The sequence below is a fragment of the Canis lupus genome, chromosome X, assembly GCF_003254725.2.
Source record: "Canis lupus dingo isolate Sandy chromosome X, ASM325472v2, whole genome shotgun sequence".
Taxonomy (NCBI): Eukaryota; Metazoa; Chordata; class Mammalia; order Carnivora; family Canidae; genus Canis; species Canis lupus.
Genome location: NC_064281.1, coordinates 95,946,449 through 95,973,160, shown reverse-complemented (window position 1 = coordinate 95,973,160; position 26,712 = coordinate 95,946,449). Strand labels below are relative to the sequence as shown.

General features: G+C 34.0%; 1 protein-coding gene across 18 annotated transcripts in view; it reads right to left on the bottom strand.

Moving 5' to 3' along the window:
• The window catches only part of STAG2 (stromal antigen 2), a 137,264-nt gene that overhangs the window by 4,913 nt on the left and 105,639 nt on the right, over positions 1–26,712 (bottom strand). For 17 of the 18 annotated variants that reach the window (XM_035711645.2, XM_035711644.2, XM_025431078.3 and 14 more), the window contains 10 exons: positions 24,186–24,360; positions 19,377–19,516; positions 17,832–17,933; positions 15,510–15,658; positions 13,738–13,866; positions 9,576–9,799; positions 6,463–6,652; positions 6,262–6,372; positions 3,144–3,270; positions 2,029–2,106 (listed from right to left, as the gene is read on the bottom strand). In XM_035711645.2, coding sequence (XP_035567538.1) covers positions 2,029–2,106; positions 3,144–3,270; positions 6,262–6,372; positions 6,463–6,652; positions 9,576–9,799; positions 13,738–13,866; positions 15,510–15,658; positions 17,832–17,933; positions 19,377–19,516; positions 24,186–24,360 — 1,425 coding nt within the window. The remainder of the gene's footprint in view (positions 1–2,028; positions 2,107–3,143; positions 3,271–6,261; positions 6,373–6,462; positions 6,653–9,575; positions 9,800–13,737; positions 13,867–15,509; positions 15,659–17,831; positions 17,934–19,376; positions 19,517–24,185; positions 24,361–26,712) is intronic. The other variant, XM_049107502.1, reaches the window with a different exon arrangement.

Below are 26,712 nucleotides of genomic sequence, written 5' to 3'. Positions count from 1 at the left end.
GCTAAGAGGATCCAACTAAATCATGCCTAGCACAGCTTCAGGCACATTAAGTTCTCAAATACTAGCTACCATCTCATTTCAAGGCGATAGTCAAGGTGAACTAGAATACAAACTCCTGGAGGGCAGGGAGAGCATCAAACTCATTTTAGCACCAAATTCCAGCTCAATAAAAATTGTTGAATTATTGCATTTCATTCTATTTACTTGAAAAGATTCTTTTACTCCCTATCAGTCACCGTCTTCACATTTTCTTTAACAAACTGGAAGATACATAATCTTAGATTATCAGGGAACTATATACTTCAATATGCACATCAACTATAGACTTATGAGTAGGCCTAACTCACTTATGCTACTGCAAAAGTATGATCTACGGATCTGAAACTTCAAGAGCACTTGTTAGATGCAGAATCAGAGGCCATACTCCAGACCTACTGAAGCAGAATCTACATTTTAATAAGATCTCCAGATGATTCATGGCTACATGAGAGACTGAGACACATCAACTTAAAGGATCTCAGGGTAACTTAGCTTATCTAAAGATTTCTATACTTGCTGTTCTATGAAACGGTAACTTCTGACTAAGTAACTGGCCTTATTAATAGAATATGTTGATGTGTGTTAGTAGGTCAACATTTTTCCAAGAACTATCTGAAAGCAGATTATAAGGTGAGGAAGGGCAAGGAGAGAATAGTAGAAATTGGGGCATGGAAGGGAAGCCTTAGCCAATGTCACCCGAGGTAGCAGGTATTGGGAGGAAGGAGCACAAATGGGTAGACACTAAAAACTGAGATGGAAGGGAACTTAACTAGTTCATTTATTCATTTAACAAATAAAATTAAACACCTATTACGCTAGACAGAACTCAAATGAATAAAATCATCACTGCTTGACGTTCAGCCTATTAAGCGAAATGTAATATCCTATTTCACTACACAAATCTGATAATTATCAAAATAAAAATGTACACAAAGTGTTGAGAGCCAAGAATCTATCTGGAGGGGTCATCAAAAACTTCAAAGGAAATGTCAGAACTATTAAAGGATGAATTCCCTGAGAGGAAAAGGAAAAGGACAATTCTGGCAGAGAGAAAAGCCTATACATAGTGATGGTGTCAAGACAGAGTATAGTATGTCCAAGAGGAACAAGAAGACTTGGTATGGCTGGAGAGCAGTATGCATGTAAGGAAAAAGCTAAGGTTAAGACGGCAAAGGAGCAAGAACACAAAGTCTGTTTGCCACACTGAGAATTCAAACTTTTTTCTTAATGGTAATGAGGGGGAAAAAAAATCCATGAAAGACCTAAACTATGAGGAAGAGGAGCAGATTTGCATTTTAGAAAGATGACCCCAAAAGAGCTATAAAGGAGTGCTGTGGCAGTGAGATTAGTCTAACAAATAAAACTAAGCACCTATTATGCTAGGCAAAACTCAAAATGAATAAAATCATCACTGCCTGGCTACTGCAATTGGCCAAGTAAAAACTGAAGATGACTTGAACCAAGACACTGTCAGGGATAATATGGCAGTGGAGACAGACAGGAGATGTACTTAAGAAACAGAACTGACAGTACCTAATAATAACCAGCAACCTCAACTCCCTTCTCTTTATTATCAAACTTTTATTCAATTTCTATTTTTTACCATGTCTTCATATTATGATTATGATTTATCACTCATTCTATCCATCCATAAATGCCAAGGAAATCTTTCTGAAACACAATTCTGATCATGCCACTCTCTCATTCAAAATCTTTCAATGGGTAAATCAAGCCTACAGGAAAAGTCTAAATTCATTAACATAACACTCAAGTCCCAGTTGGCCAGGGATTCAAAGGTACTTATAATCTGTCACCACCACTGAATCACCCCTCCCCTCTTCCTGAAATCTCTCCTGCCTGCCTCTTTTTCTCCTGTCCAGTTGTTTTTATCCATTCTCAATGGGCTGTCCCAGCTCTTTAATCTCAAACTTAGGGATTTGCTTGTACTTTTGATTTTGCAATCCTGGGGTACATTTAAACTGAACGTACTGATTCATCCATAATTGAAGCTGGATCAAAGAAATCAGGTTTCAGTTCTGTTCTTTCTCGTCTGTTCTTTGATGGTGGCTAAAGAAAAAGAAAAGGAAGAGTTGACAATTGCTCTATCTATAAACCAGGTAGCGGCTAAAAATATTAAAATTATTGTTAAGTGTTCGCATGGCATATGTAATTGCAAGTGTATCTTACTGTATCTTAAATACTATGTATTTAAACAACAGAATGCATAAAAATACAAAAGCAAACCATTAAAAAATTAAAATAAAAAAGCAAATAATTGACAGAAAATTATTCTCAAAGATGAAAACTAGAAAACTCATTTCTGTTTTACTTTAAAAATGCCATTCTCATATCATTTTCTTTTAAAGATACCAAATTACAGTATTCTGAAGAGAAGACATATTTATTTATTTCTTCCTTTTAAGGAGAATACAGTATGGTATTCCAAGAAGTAGAATCAGAAGACTAGCTTATAGTAAAAGTCTCAGCTTTACTGCTTAGTTTTGTCTCCTTGGATGGGCTAATTGTCTTAAGTTTCAGTATCTTCCATCCTCCCAACCTACCTCACAAAGTTGAATGATATATGTAGCAAGATGAAATGCACAGAAGCATTTTATATATGATAAACTCCTACTCCTATTATGTGATATGATAATAAAGAATCTACCCTCATATATAGTTGTTAAATTTCCAAGTTTAAGTAATTTTATTATTTAACATGGAAATTTGTCTCAGTAATAGGTAGTAGTATCAAGGAACTAATGCATTGTTTTGATAATGGCAAATAAATGGAAAATACAGTAGCTACAATACCTGATATAATAGTAAGAAAAGGTTTTCTTTAAATTGATATATTCCTAAATTAATCTGAATTAATTAATCTGAACTAATTAATTAATTAATTAGTCTGAACTCTTAAACTAAGAGTTAACACCTTCTTCAACTTCACCCTCTCCTCAATCCTTCTCATATATCAAAATACGTGGCAACTATTTTATTTACTCTTTTTGCAAAACTTACTTGTCATGGAAAGTATTTCCTCTAATCCCAACTTATTTCCAAAAGATCTTAAATGAAAATTTGACAGAAATCATTAAGTTTCTTACCAAGTCTATATCCATGGTGTCAAAATCCATTCCTTCGTTAAGATCTTCAATCCTCCCTTCTGAGGACATCATAACATCTTCAACAATCGGCTCTTCATCATCTTCCATTAGGCTTGTACCACGTCGACTAGAGAAATATAAAACAAGGTCAAGATCTGAACCAATGTTGTGACTATTAATATACTGGCAGCAACTATGTAGCTCTCTATATTGAAGTGTAATGGAAAATGATGGAATTAAAGGTCAGGGAAAATGATTAGGCATTGATCATGTCATCAATGATGTCAAAACCCCAATGTTCACTTGTCTAAAAATGCGAAGGAGTTGTTTATTCTACATTACTTTGATACATTTAGCTTGATAGTTCTGATATCCCATATAAAAGTTCAAAGAGAATTTCCCACATGGGAACAGACAAGATACCTCAAATCCTTTTTGAAAGTAGGCAGGGTACAAATTAATAAACAAATATAAAACAGAGACCAAAGAAATGACATTTTCAGAATACATATATTTTCACTAATATATATTAATTTTACCCATCACTCACTCCTTCACTCAGTACCTAATTTGTGCCAGGCACTCACTCACTCATTCATTCACAAGTGCCTACTATGTGCCAGGCTTCTTTTATGTCCTATGGATGCAAAAAAAAAAAAAAAAAGATAAATAAGACATAGTTCCTGCCCTCAAGGAGCTCACAGTCTACTATGGGGAAAAAGAGATAATTAATTGTAATGGAATATGAGAAATATCACAAGAGAAGTATGTATCAAGTGCTAAAAAAAAAATTTGTAAGAGATTAATTCTGCTTCAGGAAGAAATGAGTAACATTTATACTGATTTTGTCCTATGAAATTCAAAACTAAGACATATGTAGAAATGTAAAAAAGATTCTGTATGTTATCACATAATTAAAAGGAATAAACTCAAATTTCAAGTTCATAAATTAGCCCAGATCAGCATGAAGGAGTCAACATAACAGTGAAATTGAAGGTAACTAGCTGCCCATTTTGGCTAATATAGCCTTCTTTTCTCACTCATTTATCGATTCCCACCACTATCAAAATCAATTATTTACTTACAATTTACACAATACTATGTTGAGTTTAAAAAAATAGTATGAAAATAAAACATGATGGCTAATCCAAGCTACCTGGATGAATATGTTGACAATGGTCCCTATTTTCTAAGAGGTTTGGACAGCAAATGACAATTTTACTATATTCGGTAGAGGCAAGTATGAAGGAAGTTATGTGTGCTTTGTGGACCATGTTACAGAAAACCAGAAATCCATTCTGCATCTCATTTGGAGTAGAAGGTATGTATGATATAAACTATAAAAAAAATGAAAAGATAACTTGGGAAGTATTTTCAGATATAGAGCAGATACCATTACAGAAAAATCACTGTAAAACAAAAATATTTTCAAGTCTTAGGCAACAGACCACTTATGGCACAACCACCAAAAGAATCTAATGGTAATAATTATTTAAACAGAATAATCTCTTATAGTCACCTGGGGAAGTTTATCTCTTAAACTTGTAGAATTAAAGCAAACTACAAACAAAAGAATAATGATAAATGGTACTGAGTAATGAGATGCTATGGAAGATCTTAGGGACTAGAGGAAAATTTTCAGGGGAGAGATACAGACCAAATGACTGTATGGTAGAATTCCAGATTGTTTGAACTGGTAACTGGTTGGAAGCTAAGAAATCAGCTTGTTGAATTATGCATGAAATAATATATTATGGGGCATGTGGCCACAGAAACAGAAAACAGGGGGTAGAACCAGGTCATATAGATGATGACCGTATTAGACAAGTTAGGATCAGAATCTATATATGCAATAGAGTGTATTCTATCTGTAGAGGTTGATAAGATCACTACAGAAATAACTAAAGCAAATTTTAATAGGTTACCATTCATGTGGTAAATGATCATTTGTTAAGAAAAACAGGTGCAATCCTCATCATTTAAAAACCAACAAAATGAAACTTAAATTTAAAAAGGTAACAATTACTATCTCCCAATATTAAAACATATACCACATTATGTTACAAAGTTTTCAAACTCAAAACTTAGATAATCAGAATCATTATCATCCCCTTTTTGTACCAATCATCTAAAGAGTGCTTTTCTGCCATGTCTTCTAGAGCTCAAAGCTAGTAAAGATTCATAAAAGTCTCATACAGATTCCAAGAAAGTACAAAGTATTTAAAAGTTAAACTACAATTTCTTTGCATTGGACATTTATTTATTCAATGAACATTTACTTAGCATTTTTTACATGCCAAGTACTACCAGGCAATGAAAGTGGTCCCTGCCCTTGAGGAGCTCACAGTCTAGAGAAAGGGATAAGTTCATAAAAAAAATAATTACGGTACAATGTGATGCTATAAGAAATATGAATATACATAGTGTTATGGGAGCATAGATGACCACAGCTTCACTTAAGGTGACACCTGAGCTTATTATTCTTTTACAATAATTTTACCGGTTGCCAAGCAATGGGGGATAGGATACTAAAATGTAGGCAGGAGCCATATTTTGAAAGATCTTGCATGCCATGAGCTAAGGAGTTTGCACTTTATCCTGTAGAGAATGGGGAGCCATGGGAAGGTTTAAGTCAAAGAGTTACATGACCAGATTTTATTCGACAATAGTAATTTCTGATGGCAGTGTGAATGATGGAGCGGTGATGGGGAGTGAGGGGAGGAGTTTGGTGAGAGGATAAATGGGAGATTTGAGGGAAGAAAACAAGTTAGCAAGCTAATACAATGGTTCAGATGAGGGATGAGGGCCTGGACTAAGCTGGGGAATCAATTAAGGTGTAACAAAACTGGATTTTTAGCTATAATTCTGTGTACCAAAATAAACAAGGATTCAAATTTAAACTTTTCCAACAGATCAACCTAAGATTGGTCCTTTAGCTAACTAGTGAATATTTAACTTTGAATGTCTTCTTCTGTTGGAAAGACCAAATTTTAATTCCTTGATTATTTCAGCTTACTCTAAAGAGTTTGCTGAAATTTTTAGGTAAGGCACACATTAAAATATGTTAAAATGAATTAGTGAACTTCCTAGACTCAGACAATAAGGCACTCTCACTTACATGGCATGCTGAAGATTAGTTCGCAGTTTAACATAGCTCAATGCTGCTCTCTCCTGCTGTTGCCTTGCTTCCTCGTGTTGTCTTTGAGCTAACATCCATGTTACCTGCGTGCTTCAAGGAGAATTTTATTCTTCTTTTAACTTAACTTTTTTCTATGTAATTAATAAAGTTATAGTACAGAAAATGATCAAATGTACTTACTTATAATCAAGAGGAGTTTGATGATGTTCAGTCTGCATTGGATAGACACTCATGAAGCTATCCTCAGGTCGTAATCTTTTGGGCTCTCTCATAATCGTTGAGGTGAGTTGTGGCGTCTGCATCATAACTGGGGTGTGCAGTGTTTGTTCTCTGCTTAACCACATACTGTCACTACTACTGCTTTCTTCAGCTAAGAGAAAATTAATAGCAATTAAGTTCAGTCACTAATTTTGACTACCCAAAATATCTAATATAACCTGTTCAGGTCAACAAACATCTGGTTGCTTTCCACATGCTAGTGCTTGAAATGGGGATACCAAGATAACAGGTGCAATCCCTGTCCTTCGAGACAAAGAAAACACACGCAATGACAACAGTGTAGTAGTGCTATAAGAGAGGGCAGCACAGGTGGAATGGGAGCAATGAAAAGGATCAGAGTCAGCTACCCAAAAGTGCCTTCTAGTTAGAGTAGATACTGTGTACACTGTGATAATTTCCAGGCAGGGGAAGAACATAAACAAAAACATTGAGACACAAAACCATGACAACTGAACCATACCAATTTGCTGATATTCAGCAATTCTTGACCTGCAAAAAATGGCAATTTCATAGGGTTCAAACTAAGAGTTTGATGCTCCTAGGGTAAATGGCAAAAGGTAAGGCTGAATAAAGAGGCATGAATCAATTTATGGAAAGTCTAAGCTGTGCTAAGGTGGCGGGAACTACTGCCAAAGGTTTTATGGAAGGGAAGCAATGTGGAAGCTACATATTTTAGTCAAAGTATGTGGTGGCAGTGTAGAAGGTGGACTTAAGAACAAAGATTAGTGAGCAAACAGGACAGTTAGGAGGCTAACTGTATAGCCCAAGTGAGTGAGAGGTAGAAACAGGAATGGATATGATGGAAGAACGACTCCTAGTTTAGAGGATGCTCACCAACTCCAAGGGGAGCACAAATCCATATACGTATTAAGCACTAGACCAAAAACAGATTTCACACCTGCCAAAGCTATTTGTTTTCAAATCTGTAGATGCTGCCGTGATTAATAAAAGACAAATTCACATGCAAGTGTTACTGAATTCATAGTAATTTTTTTAAAACCACTGATTTGGGAGGTGAAACTGATAGCACTTGACGACTTGCAGGAAAACTACTTTATTAGAAGATTACACATGTGCATAGATATGTGTTTTTAAGAAAAGAGGAAAAAGGAATATGTACTAGTAGCTAATGCCTTAGACAGACAAATTTCATAATCTGAAATATAATTACATCAGCCATTAATTTCTACAGTGTTTAGGCTCTAATTTTCCCTTCAAATTTACACTGATCTGGCCAATCTATCAGTAGCCATCCTTTCTTCTTATAACTTACTAATGCCCCAATTTCTATGTCTTTTTTCAAAAACCTAAACAAAGAGTATTGACTCTTTCTGTAAAAGATTTATCTTCAAGATGTCATATAAACTGGGTGGCTCGGTCAGTTAATAAGCATCTGCCTTTAGCTCAGGTCATGACCCCAGGGTCCTGAGACTGAGCCCTATATAGGGCTCCCTGATCAGTGGGGAGTTTGCTTCTCTCGCTAACCTCTGCCCCTACCCCTAACTTGTGCTTGCTCTTTCTCTCATCCAAATAAATAAAGTCTTAAAAAAAAGATGTTATATAAATACCAATTCATTTGTTCTCTATGTAGTCTAATAAAAAGGAGAGATTTGATGGCCCAGCATAAATCCATTAACAATCAACTATTTGTTCAGATGAGAAAAACTTAAAGTGATGTGCAGGAAACATCATCTTTTAATCAGATAACTTTTCAACTTAAAACAAAACAACAACTTAACTTCCTATAGACCATTAGCCCTAACTATTTTAACTGGTCAGGGATACTATAAAAGAGATTTCCCCCACAGACTGGAGATGTTGGGATTACATAATCAAGTGTAAATCTAAGGTTGTACCAGTTATAAGTTTATGCATTTATATTACTGGACAAAAGACAACCACGGGACAATGAAGTATTGAACTCTATATACCTGATGATGGCTGAAGAATTATATGGCAATTAGAATATATGGCCCCTAAAGCTTTGACATTCCTCACATTAAGAGGTGGGGAATTATGTCCTATCCCCTTAAAGCTGAGCCCTGATTGCTTGGTCAAGAGAATATGGTAGAAATTATGCTGTGCCAGTTTCTGGCCTTAAAAAACTGGTAGCTTCTACTACTTCTCTTCAGATATTTGCTCTTGGAGCCCAGTCACATGCTGTGAGAAAGCCAAACAGCCACATGGAGAGACCACATGTAGGTGTTCTAACAGATAATCCAGCTTAAGTCCAGGGTGATAGCTGGCAGCAGATATATATTTAACTGAAGGTGCCTCCACAGAATTCATCACCAGCCTTTGAGTCTTCTCTCCTGGCTGAAACATCAGACATCATGTCCCTGATATGTCCCTAAGTTTTGGGGTAGTTTGTTATTCAGCAATAAATGAAACAAATGTTGGCAACTATGCTAATTTGTTTAAAGGTTCCAAAGGAGAGGAAAAAAATCCCCAGGCCCATTACAAATCAACCCTATAATAGTGCTAGGAATCCAAGAGATTCAAGTGTCATACTGCATTCCTACTTCTAAGATTACAGACAGAATTTATATCTCTATCAAGTTCTTCATGATAAATGACCTCTTCACAGAAATTCGTGAGAACCTCTCTGAATCTGCTGCTCCACACTTAAACTAGATAATCTGATCTCTTAGGTAACAACTAGCTCTATGATGCTGAGTCCATATCCCTATACATATAAAATATAGCATCATGATTAAAAAGCAGAAGTTCCAGCCTGAGACTGTCTGGCCAGTGAATAGCCGTGTGACCTTACGTAAGTTACTTAACCTCTCTGTACTAGTTTTCTCTTCTGAAAAATGAGGATATACCTAAAGAGCTTTAAGAACTGAGTTTATATATATAAAATGCTTAAAACATTCGACACATAACTGGACACACTATACAGGATACTATTTAACAACACGTATCTCAAATTTAAAACTAAGGTGAACCTAATGACAATTCAGTTGTTAAACATAAGGGGTAAATATAAAGAGAATGAACTATGTTCTTACTGAGTGCAAGTTGCATGCCCTCAACTACTTTCCGTTTTCCTGTAGATGGTTTTGATTTTTTACTCCGCACAGTTGACCCCCGACTGCTGATTCCACTAATGACTGACATGGTGTCATCATCACCACCAGCTAGCAAAGAATTTCGGTAAGACATCAGTGGAAGCCACACATCTTCTCTTCGGAGTGACATCTGAAAGGTCATGAACTTTTCCAAGTAAACATACCTTAAAAAGAAGTAGAAACCATTAGGCTTTAACACATAAAACTGCCATAGTTATTTTCCCCCTTTTTATTTAATTCCTCTCTAAAATAATCTTAATGTTCACATACCATAAGGAACATTCAATGATTTTATTATAATTAAATGAAAAGTAAATTAGAGTGAAACAAAACAAACATTTCCCTCAAAGCATACAGTAACAACTGAAGGATGTTAGTGTTTTCTAATATGTTTCTGTTCTAACTTTACAGGTCTTTTGCTAGAAGAACAAACCCAAGGCATATTTCTGGAAAGAGGATTAGATTTAAAACCATGCAATTTGGGTTCTAATCCCAGTTCTACCACACACAGCTGTCTAAGCATGGGCACTTCACAATTCAATCTTGGCTTCATCAGTACACTGATGAGCAATTTTGTATCCGTCAAGATTCTTCATTAAATGAAATAATCCAGAGCATTACAGCTTAGTATTTGTCAAGCAACCACTATGTCACTAGGCCCCAGCACTGGGGATTGGTACAAAAATGAATAAGATATGGCTCCTATCTGAAAAAAAGTTTCAGCCTGATGGAAGTCATACATTTACCCTTGGATCCAAGTATCACAAGGATTCTACGGCTGATATGTAATATAGCAATCAAAATTCAACTAACATTTGTGTGACTACTTTTATGTAAGGCATTTTTCTCTTGGGTTCTTCAACTCTATTCTTATAATCCTGGGAGGGAGATATTCTCATTTGACAGATGAGGAAGCAAAGGATAAGAATGAGAAAGCAATACAACCATGATTCAAATCTCAGGTTTTTGACACTAAGAGTTCAGTGCTTTATTATCTATTCTTCAAATACATGAACACAAATTTCATCAACTAACTTTAAAGTGCAATGCAAATAATCTGCAGTCTTCATAATAACTAATTCCAATCAATTCAAAATCACAAGTATTGAACACCATTAAAGAGAAAGGATAGGAAGAATCAGTTACAAAGATACTGCATGGTGTTCGCTTGGTATTTCTTAATTATATTTCAGCTATACACAGTAGTATAGTACTCCTCAAAGTGCGGACTATATACTGTCAGTCTAAAAACCGGTACCGATCTATGACAACATATGGAGCTTGAGCCAAAATATACTCACGGGTAGAGATTTACAAATATGTATCTACCACATAGCTTAACTGAACATTCCAGATAAGGAGCCCTTGCTGGTGCTATTTCTCTTTGTTCTCTTCCCTGTTCACAAAGGCTACTAACCTGATCTTACATCCTGACACATACGTTTATATTTTTAATATATATTTTTTTTCTCAAGTTTTGATTAAAATTTCAGTTAGTTTACATACAGTGTTTAGTTTCAGGTTTAGAATTTAGGGATTCAACACTTCCATACAACACCCAGTGCTCATCACAAGTGCTCTCCTTAGTATTGATCACCTATTCCACCCATCCCCTCACCCACCTTCCCTCTGGAAACCATCAGTTTGCTCTCTACAGTTAAGAGTCTGTTTCTTGGTTTATTTCTCCTTTCCCTATCCCAATCCCCATGTTGGTTTGTTTCTTAAATTCCACAGGAGTGAAGTCATAATATACTTTTACTATATATTTGTCTATAAACATTATAGAACAGTTTTATACTTTGCCTTTTGTACTCGACATTATGTTTTAAATAACCATTTTTGGAAAAGTGGCATTGCCTAATGCTATGGTGTTAATCATTTTCCAATATCTAAGTATATCAAATCAACATATTGTACACCTTAAAATTACACAATGTTAGGGGCACCTAGGTGGCTCAGTCGGTTAAGCATCTGCCTTTCACTCAGGTCATGGTCCCAGGATCCTGGGATCGACCTCCATAGCAGGCTCCTCATTCAGTGGGGAGCCTGCTTCTCCCCTCTCTCTCTGCCTCTATTGCCCACTTGTGCTTGCTCTCTTGCTCTCTCTCTCAAATAAATAAAATCTTTTTTAAAAATTACACAAGGTTATATGTCAACTATATCTCAATAAGTTAGGATAAAAAATTTTAAAGATGAGTGAGATCTGAGGATCTAACTTATTAATTATTACTGTGGTGATAACTGCTGATGCTATATTATTCTAACACTGTAAAACTGAAATTTGCTAACAGAGGAACACTTAAGTGTTCTAAACTGTTTTTATATTTAAATACAACAGGGTAAATATATGAGATTTAGGATGTGTTCATTAATTTGACCAGAGGAAACCTCTCACTATATATATATATATATATATATATATATATATATATATATATAATCATCATGTTGTACACTTTAAATATATTAGTTTTGTCTATTATACCACAATAAACAGACAAAAATTTAAAAAAATTAATTCGGATGTGTGAATCTTATTTTAATCCCAATTCAATTGAACTGTAGAAAGCCTTTTATGACATGAGACTATCAGAAATTTGAAGAATGGGTGGTTTAAGAAAATTAAGGAATATTTACTTTGAAAAAAATCTAACCATTTTGACTGCTTATGATATTCCCTTGTATAAAAATCTACTGATCTCATTTTCTAACTGATGGATGTTAAGTTCCTTTGAACTTTCCTCTATTCAGACAATGTGATGGTCAAATTCTTTTACGGTATTCCATGTACACACATGTAACAGATTCTGTAGGTTATCTACCTATGAATAGAATTAATGGATCATGAGGTAGAGAGAATCTTAAACTTTACTAGACATTGTCATATGGCTCCACAAAGTGGTCTTATACCAATTTATAGTCATCAACGATGTATAAAAGTTTCTTGCTCCGTATCTTTGGCAATGCTATGGACTATCAAGACTTCTTATTTTTTGCTAATCTGCTAAGCAAAAAATGGTTTTTCATTGCTTTAATTTTTATTTCTTGGGACACCTCGGTGGCTCAGAGTTTGAGCATCTGCCTTCGGCTCAGGGCATGATCCTGGGGTCCTGGGATCGAGTCCCACATCGGGCTCCATGCAAGGAGCCTGCTTCTCCATCTCTATATGTCTCTGCCTCTCTCTCTCTATCTCCCATGAAGAACTAAAATCTTTTTTAAAAGTTGTATTTCTCTGATTAACAGTGTTAATTCTTAATTGGGATAAATTTATATGTAATAAAATGCACAGAACTTAAAGAGTACTGTCAGACCATTTTGCAAATAAATGCAGTCATGTAACCCATACATCAAGATAAAGAACATTCCTACAAAGTACCTTATGTCCTGTTTCCTATTCAAAATCCCCAACCCTAAAAGTGTCCACTACTGTGACTTGTATCACCAGGGATTAGTTTGGTCTGCTTTAGAATTACATGTAAAATGTATACATCTTTATGTGCAAAATACTGATAGACTTTCAGAAGACTTACATATACTGAGTTATTCATATTCCTCTGCCCTTTTATACCTCAAAGAGGGGATGAATTTTGAGAATTTAATTGCATTCGTTGGGCTCTTTTAGAACATAAGTCGCCATTTTAGGAGACTATACTAGAAAAAATATTGTCTTACTGGCCGGCCTGCTAAGGATATGACTAGTAGTTAAAACAAAAAAGATAAAAAGGAAACCTACTTTCCAGTATAGTCACAGCTTAGTACACAGGCTAAGATGCTCTTGGATGAATTACCAATATTATTGTCTGTTCAATGTTCCCTCCTTGGTTATACTAAGTGAAGAATGCAGATGAGGATACATAAAGCATTCAAGTTACACCTCTAAAGCCACAACTACACTGTGAGGGGAACATACAGAATTAAAATGGAGTATAATGCATAAAATATAGTTATAATCCTTAAATTATAAATTTTCTAAAGTTTTTTGTGCATTAATGTAATCCTACAGTTCTAATCTGTGTGTGTGCAAAAAGGATAAAAATCAAGTATAACAATTCATCCTTAAGAATTTCAAAACAAAATTAAATAGAATATTTTTAACACATACACCGTTCTTTTGTCTTGTCGGAGTAGTTTAGAAGAAAATTCACTCAGGATATCAAGAAATGCCAAATTTAAAGGTGGATGGCTCTCTCCTTGTGGGTTAGGCTCTTTAAAAGCAAATTCTATGCCATCTCTGCAACAATAAAGAAACATTTAAAGGAGTACAATACAAAATTTGGTAACTTAGGCAATTTCTCTCTAGTTTCGTTCCATACTAAGATGTTTCCACTGCCATGCATTTAATCTGAGGAATAAAGAGAATAAGGAGGCTATAGTGTAAGAATGAGAAAATTTACATTTTATGTCACTGTTACTTTAAAACAAACAAACAAACAACAAAACCCCACAAATATAGCTATCATTTACTTTGATTGTGGTTTTTCTACATTCTTTCCTCAGGTCTCTTCTCCATAGAAAATAGCCCAAATTCTCTCATGTAATGATCAGTACATTTTCTGTATTTTTCAGGATATAAAGGAGACCTATCATAACATATAGAACAAACTTAAAAATAATTATTGAAAACTCTTCATAATGACCCATTTAAGAGTATGTTTTAAGAATTAAACTTTACGGGATCCCTGGGTGGCACAGCGGTTTGGCGCCTGCCTTTGGCCCAGGGCGCGATCCTGGAGACCCGGGATCGAATCCCACGTCAGGCTCCCGGTGCATGGAGCCTGCTTCTCCCTCTGCCTATGTCTCTGCCTCTCTCTCTCCCTCTATATGACTATCATAAATAAATTTAAAAAAAAAGAATTAAACTTTACTCAGGGCCTATTTTAACTATATTTACTTAATAATAAATACTTCAAATCAAGATAACACCTCAACATTATAATCATATACCCTTTTCCAAAATGTAACTGTGTAAAAATCCAAATTAAATTGGGGAGAAAAGAAGGCAGGCTACTACATGAAGAAGTAATATATTACCTTCTCAGGATAATCACTAATCACTACATGTGTGGTCCTTAAATACTACCTACAATTATCATCCAATGTATTATTAAAAGGCATAAAAAGGAATTTGAACTTCTACAGCAAAGTGAAAGGAGAGAGTGAATTAAAGCTGGGGAAAGCATGGGACTAACTTAAAGAGCAGAAAAATCTCTGTAGGGAGACATTTAACATTTTTATAACTAAGTAAGCAAGGACTAAAAGAGACACAAATCAAACAGAGAAATTTCATAAAAGAGTTTTAGTTTTCCCAAAGGTCAGGCTCTTCATCTAGAATTAAGAAATAAAGAGATTACTGACCATGTATTGGATATGTTAAAACTCTAAAATATACTCATATTTGAAAGTATGATTGATCAACTAAATTACATGCCCCAAATTAAATCAGATCATTTCCAATTTTGATAAAGCAAAGAATATATGCAGAGAGAAAGAAGGTTGCAGCTCAAAACAAAGGAAAAGGTCATGACAAAATAGAAAACAGAACCAGAAAGAGAAAAACTGAATCAAATCTCAAAAATTTCTCTGCCTAGCAGTGAGATTATAATAAAAGCTGTTAAGAGAGTTTATAATACCTGATGAATATATGTTGCTTTTCTTCACATAATGTATAAAGATTCTGTATTGTTTTAATTAAAGCAAAGATTTTCTATAAAAGGAGTTTGAACCCTAACACATGTGTTAATGGAGATATCATTATTACTGGTTCTCAAAAAGACAATAAAGCATCTATTGAGTTTGGTTATTCTAAATAAGGGATAAATAAAAAAATTTCATGACTAAAAAACAGGAGATCTGAATAAAATATTTGGAGATTACTTGTGTAGCATAGCAATGGCCTCTCTTGTTTTCAATTGATCAAGTCCAAAAGTTAAAGCAAAACGTCGAGCAAGCTCTTTTATGCCGCTAAATGTTGAGGATGATCTATCAAAATTATAGCCGTTTTCCTGTATCATTTCATTAAAAAGCTGTTTGGAAAGAAAGAAAGCATATTAAACTTTTGTTATAATTATGGATTACTAATATCTTTTATTAAGATCACATATTCTCTATTTAAAACATACTAGATGTTCCATAAATAAAGCTTTGCATTTTATTCTAAAGCATGGATTTTTTAAAAACATGATACAAATGACCAAAAATATAGTACTTCATATATTCAGACCAGAGGTAGTTACTGACATCAGAAACCTTTTTTTTCCCCAGAAACTCTTAAGGTTAGTTATGGCACAATCTATTCTGGTGTTAACTGGATATTAAAAAAGCATATAAAAATATAAAGAAAAAAAAGAAATCCACTCAATTATTAGGCAACTATGCTATTATTTTACATTTACATGATAAATCTTCACATCAAGATCTTTCATCCTAAGTAAGCACAACAAAACAATTTTTCAACTACCAAATGGCCAAGGTTTTTAATAGATAATGGCTACTACTGTTAAGAGTTATCATGCAATGAGTACTCTGACCTGCTAGAAACAAACTGAGATAACCTTTCTATAGAAGAATCTGTATTGAAAGCTGTAAAATTTTGATGTCCTTTGACAAAGCAATTCTAATTACTGCCCTTTATCCAAAGGTATAATAATATTTGTACATGATACATAGGTACAAAAATGTTTTAGTGCTATCTGTAATGGCAAGGATTACAAAAGTCCTCGGCATTAAACAAGAAGAGATCTTGGTTAATTATGATCCCTGTATGCAAAATGCAACACTATACAGTCATTAAAAATTGGAAAGTATGTAATGGTACGAAAGTGTTATGCTTTTATTAACATAAAAAATTCAGGCTTGCTAAATAGAATGCACAATATGGTTCAGTTTTATAAAACTTAAGATTTCATACAGGCATAAAAAGACTAAGAAGGCTATTAAACACTAAAAATGTGGGCAGCCCTGGTGGCGCAGCGGTTTAGCGCCGCCTGCAGCCCAGGGTGTGATCTTGGAGACCCGGGATCGAGTCCCACGTCGGGCTCCCTGCATGGGGCCTGCTTTCTCCCTCTGCCTGTCTCTGCCTCTCTCTCGCTGTCTCTCATGAATAAATAAATAAATAAATAAAATCTTTTAAAAAAACCTAAAAATGTATTTTAGTGAAAAACAAGGATAAGCTGTATTTTTTCTAGTTTCTATATCTTCTAAAATTTCTACAGTGAATAACATTTTATAGGGAAAAAAAATTACTTTAATGTTAACCTTTCAATACCTTTTATATTCTATTAGCTTTAATAAATATCCAAATATGCAAATGGAATTAAGAAATTTAACACCTAGATTTCTTAAAAGCAAGAAACCTTATGAAATTGAGAAAGGCTGGCTTATGTTCTGCATGCACTTGGTCTCCAGAGACAAAAGTATACTAAGTAAATTATTTCTATCCAATTATACCTGCCTCCAATTATACCTACCAATTATATACCACTGTCAAAATGTAAATGAATACGGTAGAGTTTGGTTATAAGATTGGTAAATGCTCACTAAAATAAGAAAATGAAAAAGTAAAATTCAGTCTAAACCTACCAAAGCTAAAATTTTCGTAACTATTTTTCCAGATAGATATATAGGTGAGTACAATTTTACAGGGATGCTATACTATAATCTTTTAAATTTTATTCTCAGACTATATATTGTTATCTTTACATATTAGTGAATACAAATCTACACTAATTTTATATTTTATATGCACTATACAATATATTCACTAATATCCTATTGATGGGCATTTGGATTATTTCTAATTTCTTGCTATTATAAACAATGTTGCCATGTGTAATTTGCAAACTTGTCCTATTATCACCTTGGATAAAATTTTAAAGTAGAATTGCTGCCACAAATGGCATATACCATTGTAAATATTGACATATATTGCCAAACTGCCTACCAGGAAGGCTGTGCCAATATATACTGCTGACAGTACCTATTTCCCCCATAGCTTAGATAGCTCTAAGTTCTGCCCATCTTGCCAGTCCGAAAGCAAAAAATGATCCCACTTGCAGAGTGTCTATTAGTGAGACTGAAAATCTTGTATTTCTACTTTTATGAACTGTCTATTGCATCCTTTGCCCAGTTTTCTACTTGTTACATTGAAAACTATTAGGTATTATTATGTTTGCCTGAAGTTGGTACTCTATATCTTACCTGTTGCAAACTGAGAATAAGGGTCTTTGCACATTGAATTTTGTCTATCTGCCTTGTTTTACTCATGGTTTCCTTGATGATATCTCCATAGTCATTATAATACTAGAAAAGAAATTTGTATAAATTAGAGCGTTATCTCTTAAAACTCCTGGACAATAAAACTAATTTTATGTTAGTCATGTATGTCACAAATATGTAATTGGCTGAAATTATGCATTCAAAGACAGAAAGAATGTCACTGAAACTTTAGATAATTTTCAAGCATATTAATCCCTAACACTAGTAAATTCCAAAACAGCAGTTGAGATCCAATCACCTTATGCTCCAGACTGGTTTTAAGGAGGTGTGGGGTAAAACAATGCCTATGCATGCTTTCTGAAATAGCACAAAGGACATAAAATTCTTGTGTTCTGTGAACTATGAGGACATTGGATATAATCAGTTACTTTTATAACTTATTGTTACTGGCATGTAGGTCTCATGCAGTTTCCAACTTTATTAATTTGGGTTATAGAAACTACAGCATACTAACACTTAAAAGAAAACTCATTGTGTGTGACATTTACCTTATGCATTTAATGAACATGAAATATTTTCTAATGTAAGACCTTGTTTCAAAATGAATATATAACTATCAGATGGTTATAACAGGATAACCATACCCTTATGACTAATAAAATTGACTTTAATCTATAATACCTGTCGAAAAAGTTTAAAATTTGCAAAACGACTTCACAAACCTTAGTTTCTTTTAAAAAATGTAAAAATGATAATGCCAAACAACTTTAAGTTCCAAAGTAATTTACAATGGTGCTAGAATTCTATCACATAGCAAAATATTTCAAAGAGAGAATTAATTAATTTGGTTTTGACAAATTTATTACATATTTTATTTGGTGACAGCAAAGGCTTTTAAAGTTTATATTTATAATTAGATTTTACATGAGAAAGATTAAAGAAAAACTATCTTACCATATTTAGTTATATTTCATTAGTACAATTAATATCCTTTCTACTACCACTTAAAAATTAGAGAATCTCACAGGTACTTATGAAAATTGTGAATAACCCACTGTGAATCAAATCAGATTATCAAACTAAAGGAACCTTAGTTATCACAGTGGAACAGATGAAGAAACACAAGAAGTGTTGAATTACTCAAGGTCATGAATGCATTATAACCAAGCCAAAACTATAGCAGCTAGGTCTCCTGACTCCTAGAACAATACCCTTTTTATGCTATTATAAAGCAGAGGAGGAACACCATCCTGTTATCTTAAACTAAACCCAAAGGTAATTTCTAATAGTGATCGTTAACCCAAGACAAGATGGTCCCAATATTCTAAATGAAATAAACTCAATAAACCCAAGACTAGAAGTATGAGGTAATACTACCAAAAACATTAAATTTTAAAAGAAATTTATTTTATGCTAGAAAAGTAATTTACTATTTAAAAAATTTAATGGCAATCAAGCATAAAAGCAAGTGTTACATTTTCCTTTAAGCATTATAAAAATAAGTTGCTATCCATTTTTCAACTTTACCTTCATATACTGCTTGAAGATATCTGCAGCTGTATTCATCTCCACCACAGTATATACAATTAGCTTACAAAATGCTGCAAGTAAATTTCTCCTCTTGTGCAAAGCTTCAATTTTACTGGCTTCATCCTCCTGCTGACCATCTGGGGGAAAAAAGTTACAAACATTAAGCCATCTGTATTTTACTTCAGCCATATGTATTTTTTTAATTCTCACTATAAAATACCTTTATTTGGGAGAATTTGAAAAATATGGTACACGCATTTAAATAAAATCCAAATTATAATCACTCAATATCTCAGTGAATGATCAGTCCATTAATCCCAATAGACAAAATTTTTGAGAACTCAAATAGTAATCATAAGGCTGTTTACTAAACATGTAACAAGAACAAGTGGAGTGAGTCAGAGATGAACTGATGTTTAGTGAAGTCAGGCTGAGCTTGCCTAACGCATTCACCCACTTCCCTAATAGGATAGCATGCCAATGAGGTCTGCATATTCAATGTCTGTTGTTTAAAGCTCTTCACAGGGAAGGCAGCCAACCTCAGAAATTATCCTATCCCTTCCAGGGATAACCCCATCCCACCTTAACTCCAACTCTTATTAACACGTACTTATTTTATACATATGACATATATTCACTAAGTCTGATCTAGGAACTATTCTTTTTAAGAAAACTTCACATATTTCTGCTCTGATACACTATGTGAGATGTTCAGATTTAGAGTTATCAAGAAAATAGACTTATTTCCAACTTTGTAGTCAAGGAAGCCAGACTATAGCCTCCAAGTCCTGCCAAAAGATTGTTTCTAACTATTTGATGTTGCAAATAAAATTGTGATGAAGCCTTTTACATAAGAACCTATGTAAAGAATTTTCCTCTGTGCAAAATTTCAAACAAAATTACTTATTAAAAACTGTCTTATTTTGATTTACATTTCTTTGGTTAGCAGTAAAGTCCAAGTTTTTCCATGCATTTTTAGCTATTTATATTATCTCCTTTGAGAACTGCTAGGTGTTATTTCCTGTCAGGTCGTCAATATAAGATTCCCAATACAAAAAAATAATTTGTGTAAAATAAGAATGTTATTTAAAACAAATGTTTATCATTTGGTCTCAATGCCGATATATAACTGATGTCTGTAAACATACCAGTAAATTAGGAGTTGAAATTCTCCCCTAAAAGACTGAAAATAGGCACATTTCACCTAGGCACAGATACAATGGGTTCCCTACATAAGGGTAATCTGCCTCATTCTAATAAAACCTCTAAAAAGGAGAAAATAAAAACATAAAACAAACGTTTACTTTACCCTATCTCTAATGATCCTCAATAACTGCTAGTAAGTTAAAGCGAAATTTTGAGAATGGTAGTTTAAGACAGATCATCAGAAAAAGTTTTGTTATCCCAAGTGCATATTTCAGAATTCCAAAGCCATTTGCTTAGAAACCTAAAATGTTTTGTTTACTCTTTTGAAAGATTACAGTGAATGTGTATGCTTTTTCTAAATGTCTCCATGATGATAATGGATTTCTATACAATACCACTTCCAATCACTGTTCAATACTACTCTTAGGAAGTACTCTTATATAGATGTTTTCCCGCTACAGACTAAATCACACAGAGAGTTTTTGAGCTCTGATTTTGGGGAGTTTTCACCTTGTTTTTCTAAGTTGTGTGTGTGTGTGGGGGGGGGTAATCTTTACAACCCAACATAGGCCTTGAATTCATGACCCTGAAATCAAGTCACATGTTCTTCTGACTGAGCCAGTAAGAAGCCTTGAGTTTTTTTTACCTCTTTGTCCAAAACTAGCCACCTTTTCTTTTTGTGGGGATTAAAGAATGTTAGAAAAGTATCTAACACACTAGGCCTTTCATAGATATCAAGTGCCATTATTATTCTGTGTTGCCAGTGCCTCTATTTTTTTAAAAAAGATTTTATTTATGAGAGAGAGAGAGAGAGAGAGAGACAGGCAGAGGGAGAAGCAGGCTCCATGCAGGGAGCCCACTGTGGGACTCGATCCTGGGTCTCCAGGATCAGGCCCTGGGCTGAAGGCAGCGCTAAACCGCTGAGCCACCCAGGCTGCCTGTGCCAGGGCCTCTAGAAGCATTGTCTTTTACTATCTCCTTCTCACCTAATGTGGGCCAACAAATTAAATAATCATGGTTCTACAACACCAGGGGTTAGAGGAGAAAGAAAAGCAATTGAATCTCATGCTGCTGGTGGGAGAATAAAACAATACGACTGTTTTTGGAGAACATTACTACAACATGTGGTCAATTTTAAGATGCACATAGACTATATAATCTGACAATTCCACTCTTAAGTAGGCACTAGAAAAGCATTTGCACACGTGCTCAAGGAGGTAAGTATAAGAACATTCCTTATAACACTATTTATAATAGGGAAAACACTAAAAACAAATGTTCATCAATATAAAAAATGGATAAAGTAGGGGTGCTTGGATGGCTCAGTCAGTTAAACGTCCAACTCTTGGTTTTGGCTCAGGTCATGGTCTCATGGTCATGGGATTGAGACCTGCGTTGGGCTCAGTGCTCAGTGCACAGTCAGCTTCAGATTCTTTCCCTCTCCCCCCTCTACCTCTTCCCGCTTGCACACTCTCTAAAATGAATAAATAAAATTTTTTAAAGAAAGGATAAAGTAGGGTTAATTCATATTATATAATATTCAGCAGTCAAGATGAATAAGCTATAACCATATGTCAACACTGAAAAATTTCAAAAATGTTAATGCAAAAAAGCAAGATGCAAAATAAAATGTTCAACATAATACCATTTATATGGAAGCTAGCACAGAAAATAAATGATACATTGTTAACAGATAAACTCCTGGTATAACAAAATTTTTTTTGGTATAACAAAATTAAAATGCAAAGGCATGATAGCAACAAATTCAGGATAGCAGTTATCTCCAGGGAAAAAGAATAATTAGGATTGGGCAGGGATATAAATGAGGACTTCTTTTGTATCTATACTTTATTCCCTTAAAAAAAAATCAGTAATGAACAGCAAAATTTGACAAATGCTGGTGGTAGGTATGGACAAGTATGTCATATTTTACATTTTCCCCCCAAAACTGGAATATATTTCATTTTTAAAGTATAAATGGGGGAGGGGGTAATCTAAGGAGGTAAGACTGAGCATAATTTCAAAAAGCTCCTAGAAAATTTAGAAGTATTGGCAAGCTTATTCTCTTCTAGTGCCATGGTATAAATGAAGCAGAGAGGCCAGTCCCTCAAACTATAACAAAAGGGTTATGAACCACAACTGATTTTGTATCAATTTTTAGAATACAACTATGCTTTCCCATAGAAGTTTTAAAAACTCCTACTCATGTTTTAGAATCCAATTCAGATGTTAGCTTATTTCAATGGTGTTTGGACTCCCAGACTGCTTAAAACTTCCTCTACATGCCCACAACAATGTATACATGCTTCTATTATCAAATCGCATTGTTTTTAGATGTCTTTTCCACTTGAATTCTTTTGTTTAAAAAAAAATTATTTAATTGACAGAGAGCAAAGCAGGAGGAACAGCAGAAGGAGAAAGAAAAAGAGGCTCCCCGCTGAGAGGGAGCCCAATCAATGTGGAGCTCAATACCAGGATAATCCCAGAATCCCAGGATATTGGGATCATAACCTGAGCCCAAGGCAGATGCTTAACTGAGTGAGCCACCCAGGCGCCCATTGAATTGAATTTTTAAAGGAAAACCCTTGTCTCATTTTTGGATACCCATAGCACCCCATATATTGCCTGCTGACCAATAAATGTCAAATAAACGTTAAAAATAAAAGCGTAGGGCAGCCCAGGTGGTTCAGTGGTTTAGCACCACCTTCAGCCCATGGCATGATCCTGGAGACCCGGGATCAAGTCCCACATCAGGGTCCTTGCTTGGAGCGGGCTTCTCCCTCTGCCTGTCTCTCTCATGAATAAATAAATAAAATCTTTAAAAATAAGCAAGTAAATAAATACATAGTATAAGTAAACTATCAATTCAAAGATAAAAAATCTTAAGTACATAAACTTTATTGCTTGGATTTTTGACAACTGTTTTTTGCTACTCTAGGTTTCTCAATTCTCTTCTAAGTTTTAAATACTTGATAACAAAGTTCTTTACTGAAAATAAGCTACAAGCCAGGTCTAGAATTACATGTATTTAGAATCTAATTTACAGTGATGTGTCAGTATATGTATGGAGATTCACATATATTGATACTATGTTGTCCTTCAAGTATAACTCCAAATTAAAACAAAACCCAGAAAGAAGGTACCCAATACTGTTTTTTCATGACCTCTTGCTCAAGTAAGTCATCTTGTATGTAATTAGGGTAGAAAGAGTAACTTAACAGTAGGCAAGGTTGGTACAATTATTTTCCTGTGAACATTCTGTACTGCCCCAGACATTTACAGAACAATTTCAAACATCTTTTAACCTTGAGAAATTTCAGAGTTTAATACCACCTCAAAATATGAAAACCTGTTATAAATGTATACAACATTAATGTCAGTTAATACTTTATTCTGCTCAAACTACCTGAAAACTGGTATTAGCAATGACTCAGGGGAAAAGTGAGTAAATTTTATTGAGTACGTACCAGGCACTACACAAGTCACATTCCTCAATGTGTTTTTACAGTATTACAAAAAATTAATACAAATGTGCTGGAACATGGATCTTTGTTTTTTATGTTTTCAGAATAAAATATCAAATAGTATTGTAACACTTTATATCACTGTTAAATTTATGGTGGATGCAAAGACTTAACAAAAAGATGCCAATAAAATTACCTGCACTGTTATTATCATCATCCTGTTCAATGAAGACATGATCCAGAATAAAGCTGAGCAACTCAGACTGCAATGAAGAATCAGGGGTGTAAACTAATGGTTCTAACATGTCACGCCCTCCTGACATAATTTGATGGCTGAAGATCATCAGAATATCACAGAGAATAGTGAAAGCCTATTAAAAAAAATAAAAACAGTACAGCATGTTATAATCCAAGGTTTCTCACCAACTGTTACAAGTAACATATTTACACAGAAAGAGAATCCATCTCTTAAGAAAAATCAGTGTGTAGTATTTTCCTAAGTTTTTAAGGCTGAGGAAGGTAATTTTAGTAATAATGATTACTAGTAGATATAATCATGCTTCACTAACTACAAGATAATTCCACAAATATTATTTTCAGCAACTCTAAGTGACTTGTACAGTATGTTAATACTATCAGAACATGCTGTCAGGACTCAGCCTTAAGTTTTCTGAATCCAAATCCCACTCTACACTGTTTGACAATGTCTCGTGGTATACATTCCTAAATATAAAATAACATATAAACCTGGTCCCATTTGTTTTCTCTATGGAAGACAAAAACTTCTACAAAGGAGATTATCTCCTAGAAGAGGGATCACAAAGTACTTGATACATTTTAAGCACTCTCATTCAATATGTGTGGTGATTAAGTACAAACACAACGAATTATGTGCCTGCTTATTATTCATCAGACAAATCTGATAATATCATAATAAAGTCAAAGTTAGATCTTAGGGAGCTTTATAAAAACTGTCAGGAGTTTTATTTTATTTTATTTTATTTATTTATTTATTTATTTATTCATTCATTCATTCATTCATTCATTCAGTCAGGAGTTTTAAATGGAATCAAACACTGGTAAAAATATTCAGAAGAAAACTGGAAATTTAATTATCTGTTGGGAAAAGGTAACAGAAATAAAATTTGGGGGTCGCAAAGTCAATAGCAAATTACACTTAAAGGAAGACTACTGCTAGACAGATTCATAATACAGAGCACAAAGCATATCTCAATGAGGTCTTTATCTTTTTGGAACTAACCACATTTAACTTTTTTCTCTTTCCTTTATCCCTTTAATTCTTCTTTCAGGCTTTCCTCATTTTACTACTACAGTAGTCATTTATACCCATCAGTATATCTGAGTTTACAAAAAATTGTGCAACATACACAGTAAGAAAACAAAAGGGATAAGCACGGTGATATTTACTAACAAGGTGAACTAACAGGTCAAGTGAACTGACTAGGACATATTTCTGGAAGTTGTTAGGAAGACTGACATACAAGATATTTCATGACCAAATAATTAATTGCCAAGGCCTGAACAACAGACTATATAGGAGGTTACGTTAAGATAACCCATAAGGAATTGTGTTAACACTGTAAGAATTTGGGAATATTAAGCTGAGTATCTTGGTGGCATATGAAAACATAAAGGAATATTTCATGCTACTAACTTTGGATTTATGTATACCTCATTAAAATCCTATCCTGAGTTTAACTCTAAATTCAATTTACCACCTACAGAAACTTTTGTTCCTTTCATGTGAATTTTTCAAAAATTAAATTTCCAAACCCTTTATTGCTATAATTCAAAACTACATACTTAAAACTGCAGAATTCAGCAATGTAATAATTATAGAAATAAACTTCATACTTTCGCAAGAAAAATGTCTAAGCCAATAACTGTATCTTGCCCATTTATTAACTTCTAATTTATTTATGCCCAAGCATATATGTATAGGAGGGACAAAAGGGAGTTGGAAGTAAGAAGAAAAATAAATTAATGGCTGGATATTGAATGTGAATTTTTAACTATAAAACTCCAAATGTATTTCACTAAAATTAGTTTCGATATTTTAAAATAAAATGAAGACAAGTGACAATCACAAAGGTTGAACGACTTTACTGATCGCTTTATACTTGGATGACTATACCTGAACTACTTTCACAGCCTTTAAGTAAATACACCCTTATTTAAATAGTATCTCCCCAAAATAAAAAAATAAACAAACAGTACCTAACATAACACAAATTGCTGAAAATAGCACATGTGATGACGGATGGGGCTCTATCCCAATATGCAAAGGTTAAGGAGAATAAAATGGCCAAAAAACCTTGAAATCACCAAAACTATTTTGTATCATTATTAATTTATTATGATTATAAAACTGCCTTCTCCACAGAAGCATTTAAAAAAGCATATGTCCAAAAAAGCTTAATTCTCTATTAGAGAATTAAAACTAAATAGACTCTCAGTCCCAGGATCAAAATTCATTTTACAGATGCGAAAACCACTGATGGTAGCAGTTAACAATGTTATTTCCAGAATCAGGAGGTTAACAGTAATGGCATGAGGGCATATGAACTGGGAAGGTAACACTCTGAAAGCAGGGAAATGATTAAAATTTTTATCTCAAAAAATAATAATAAAAATAAAATAAAATTTTTATCTCAAAGTCCACAAAAGAAAAAATAACATACACAATCAGGATGGGCAGGAAT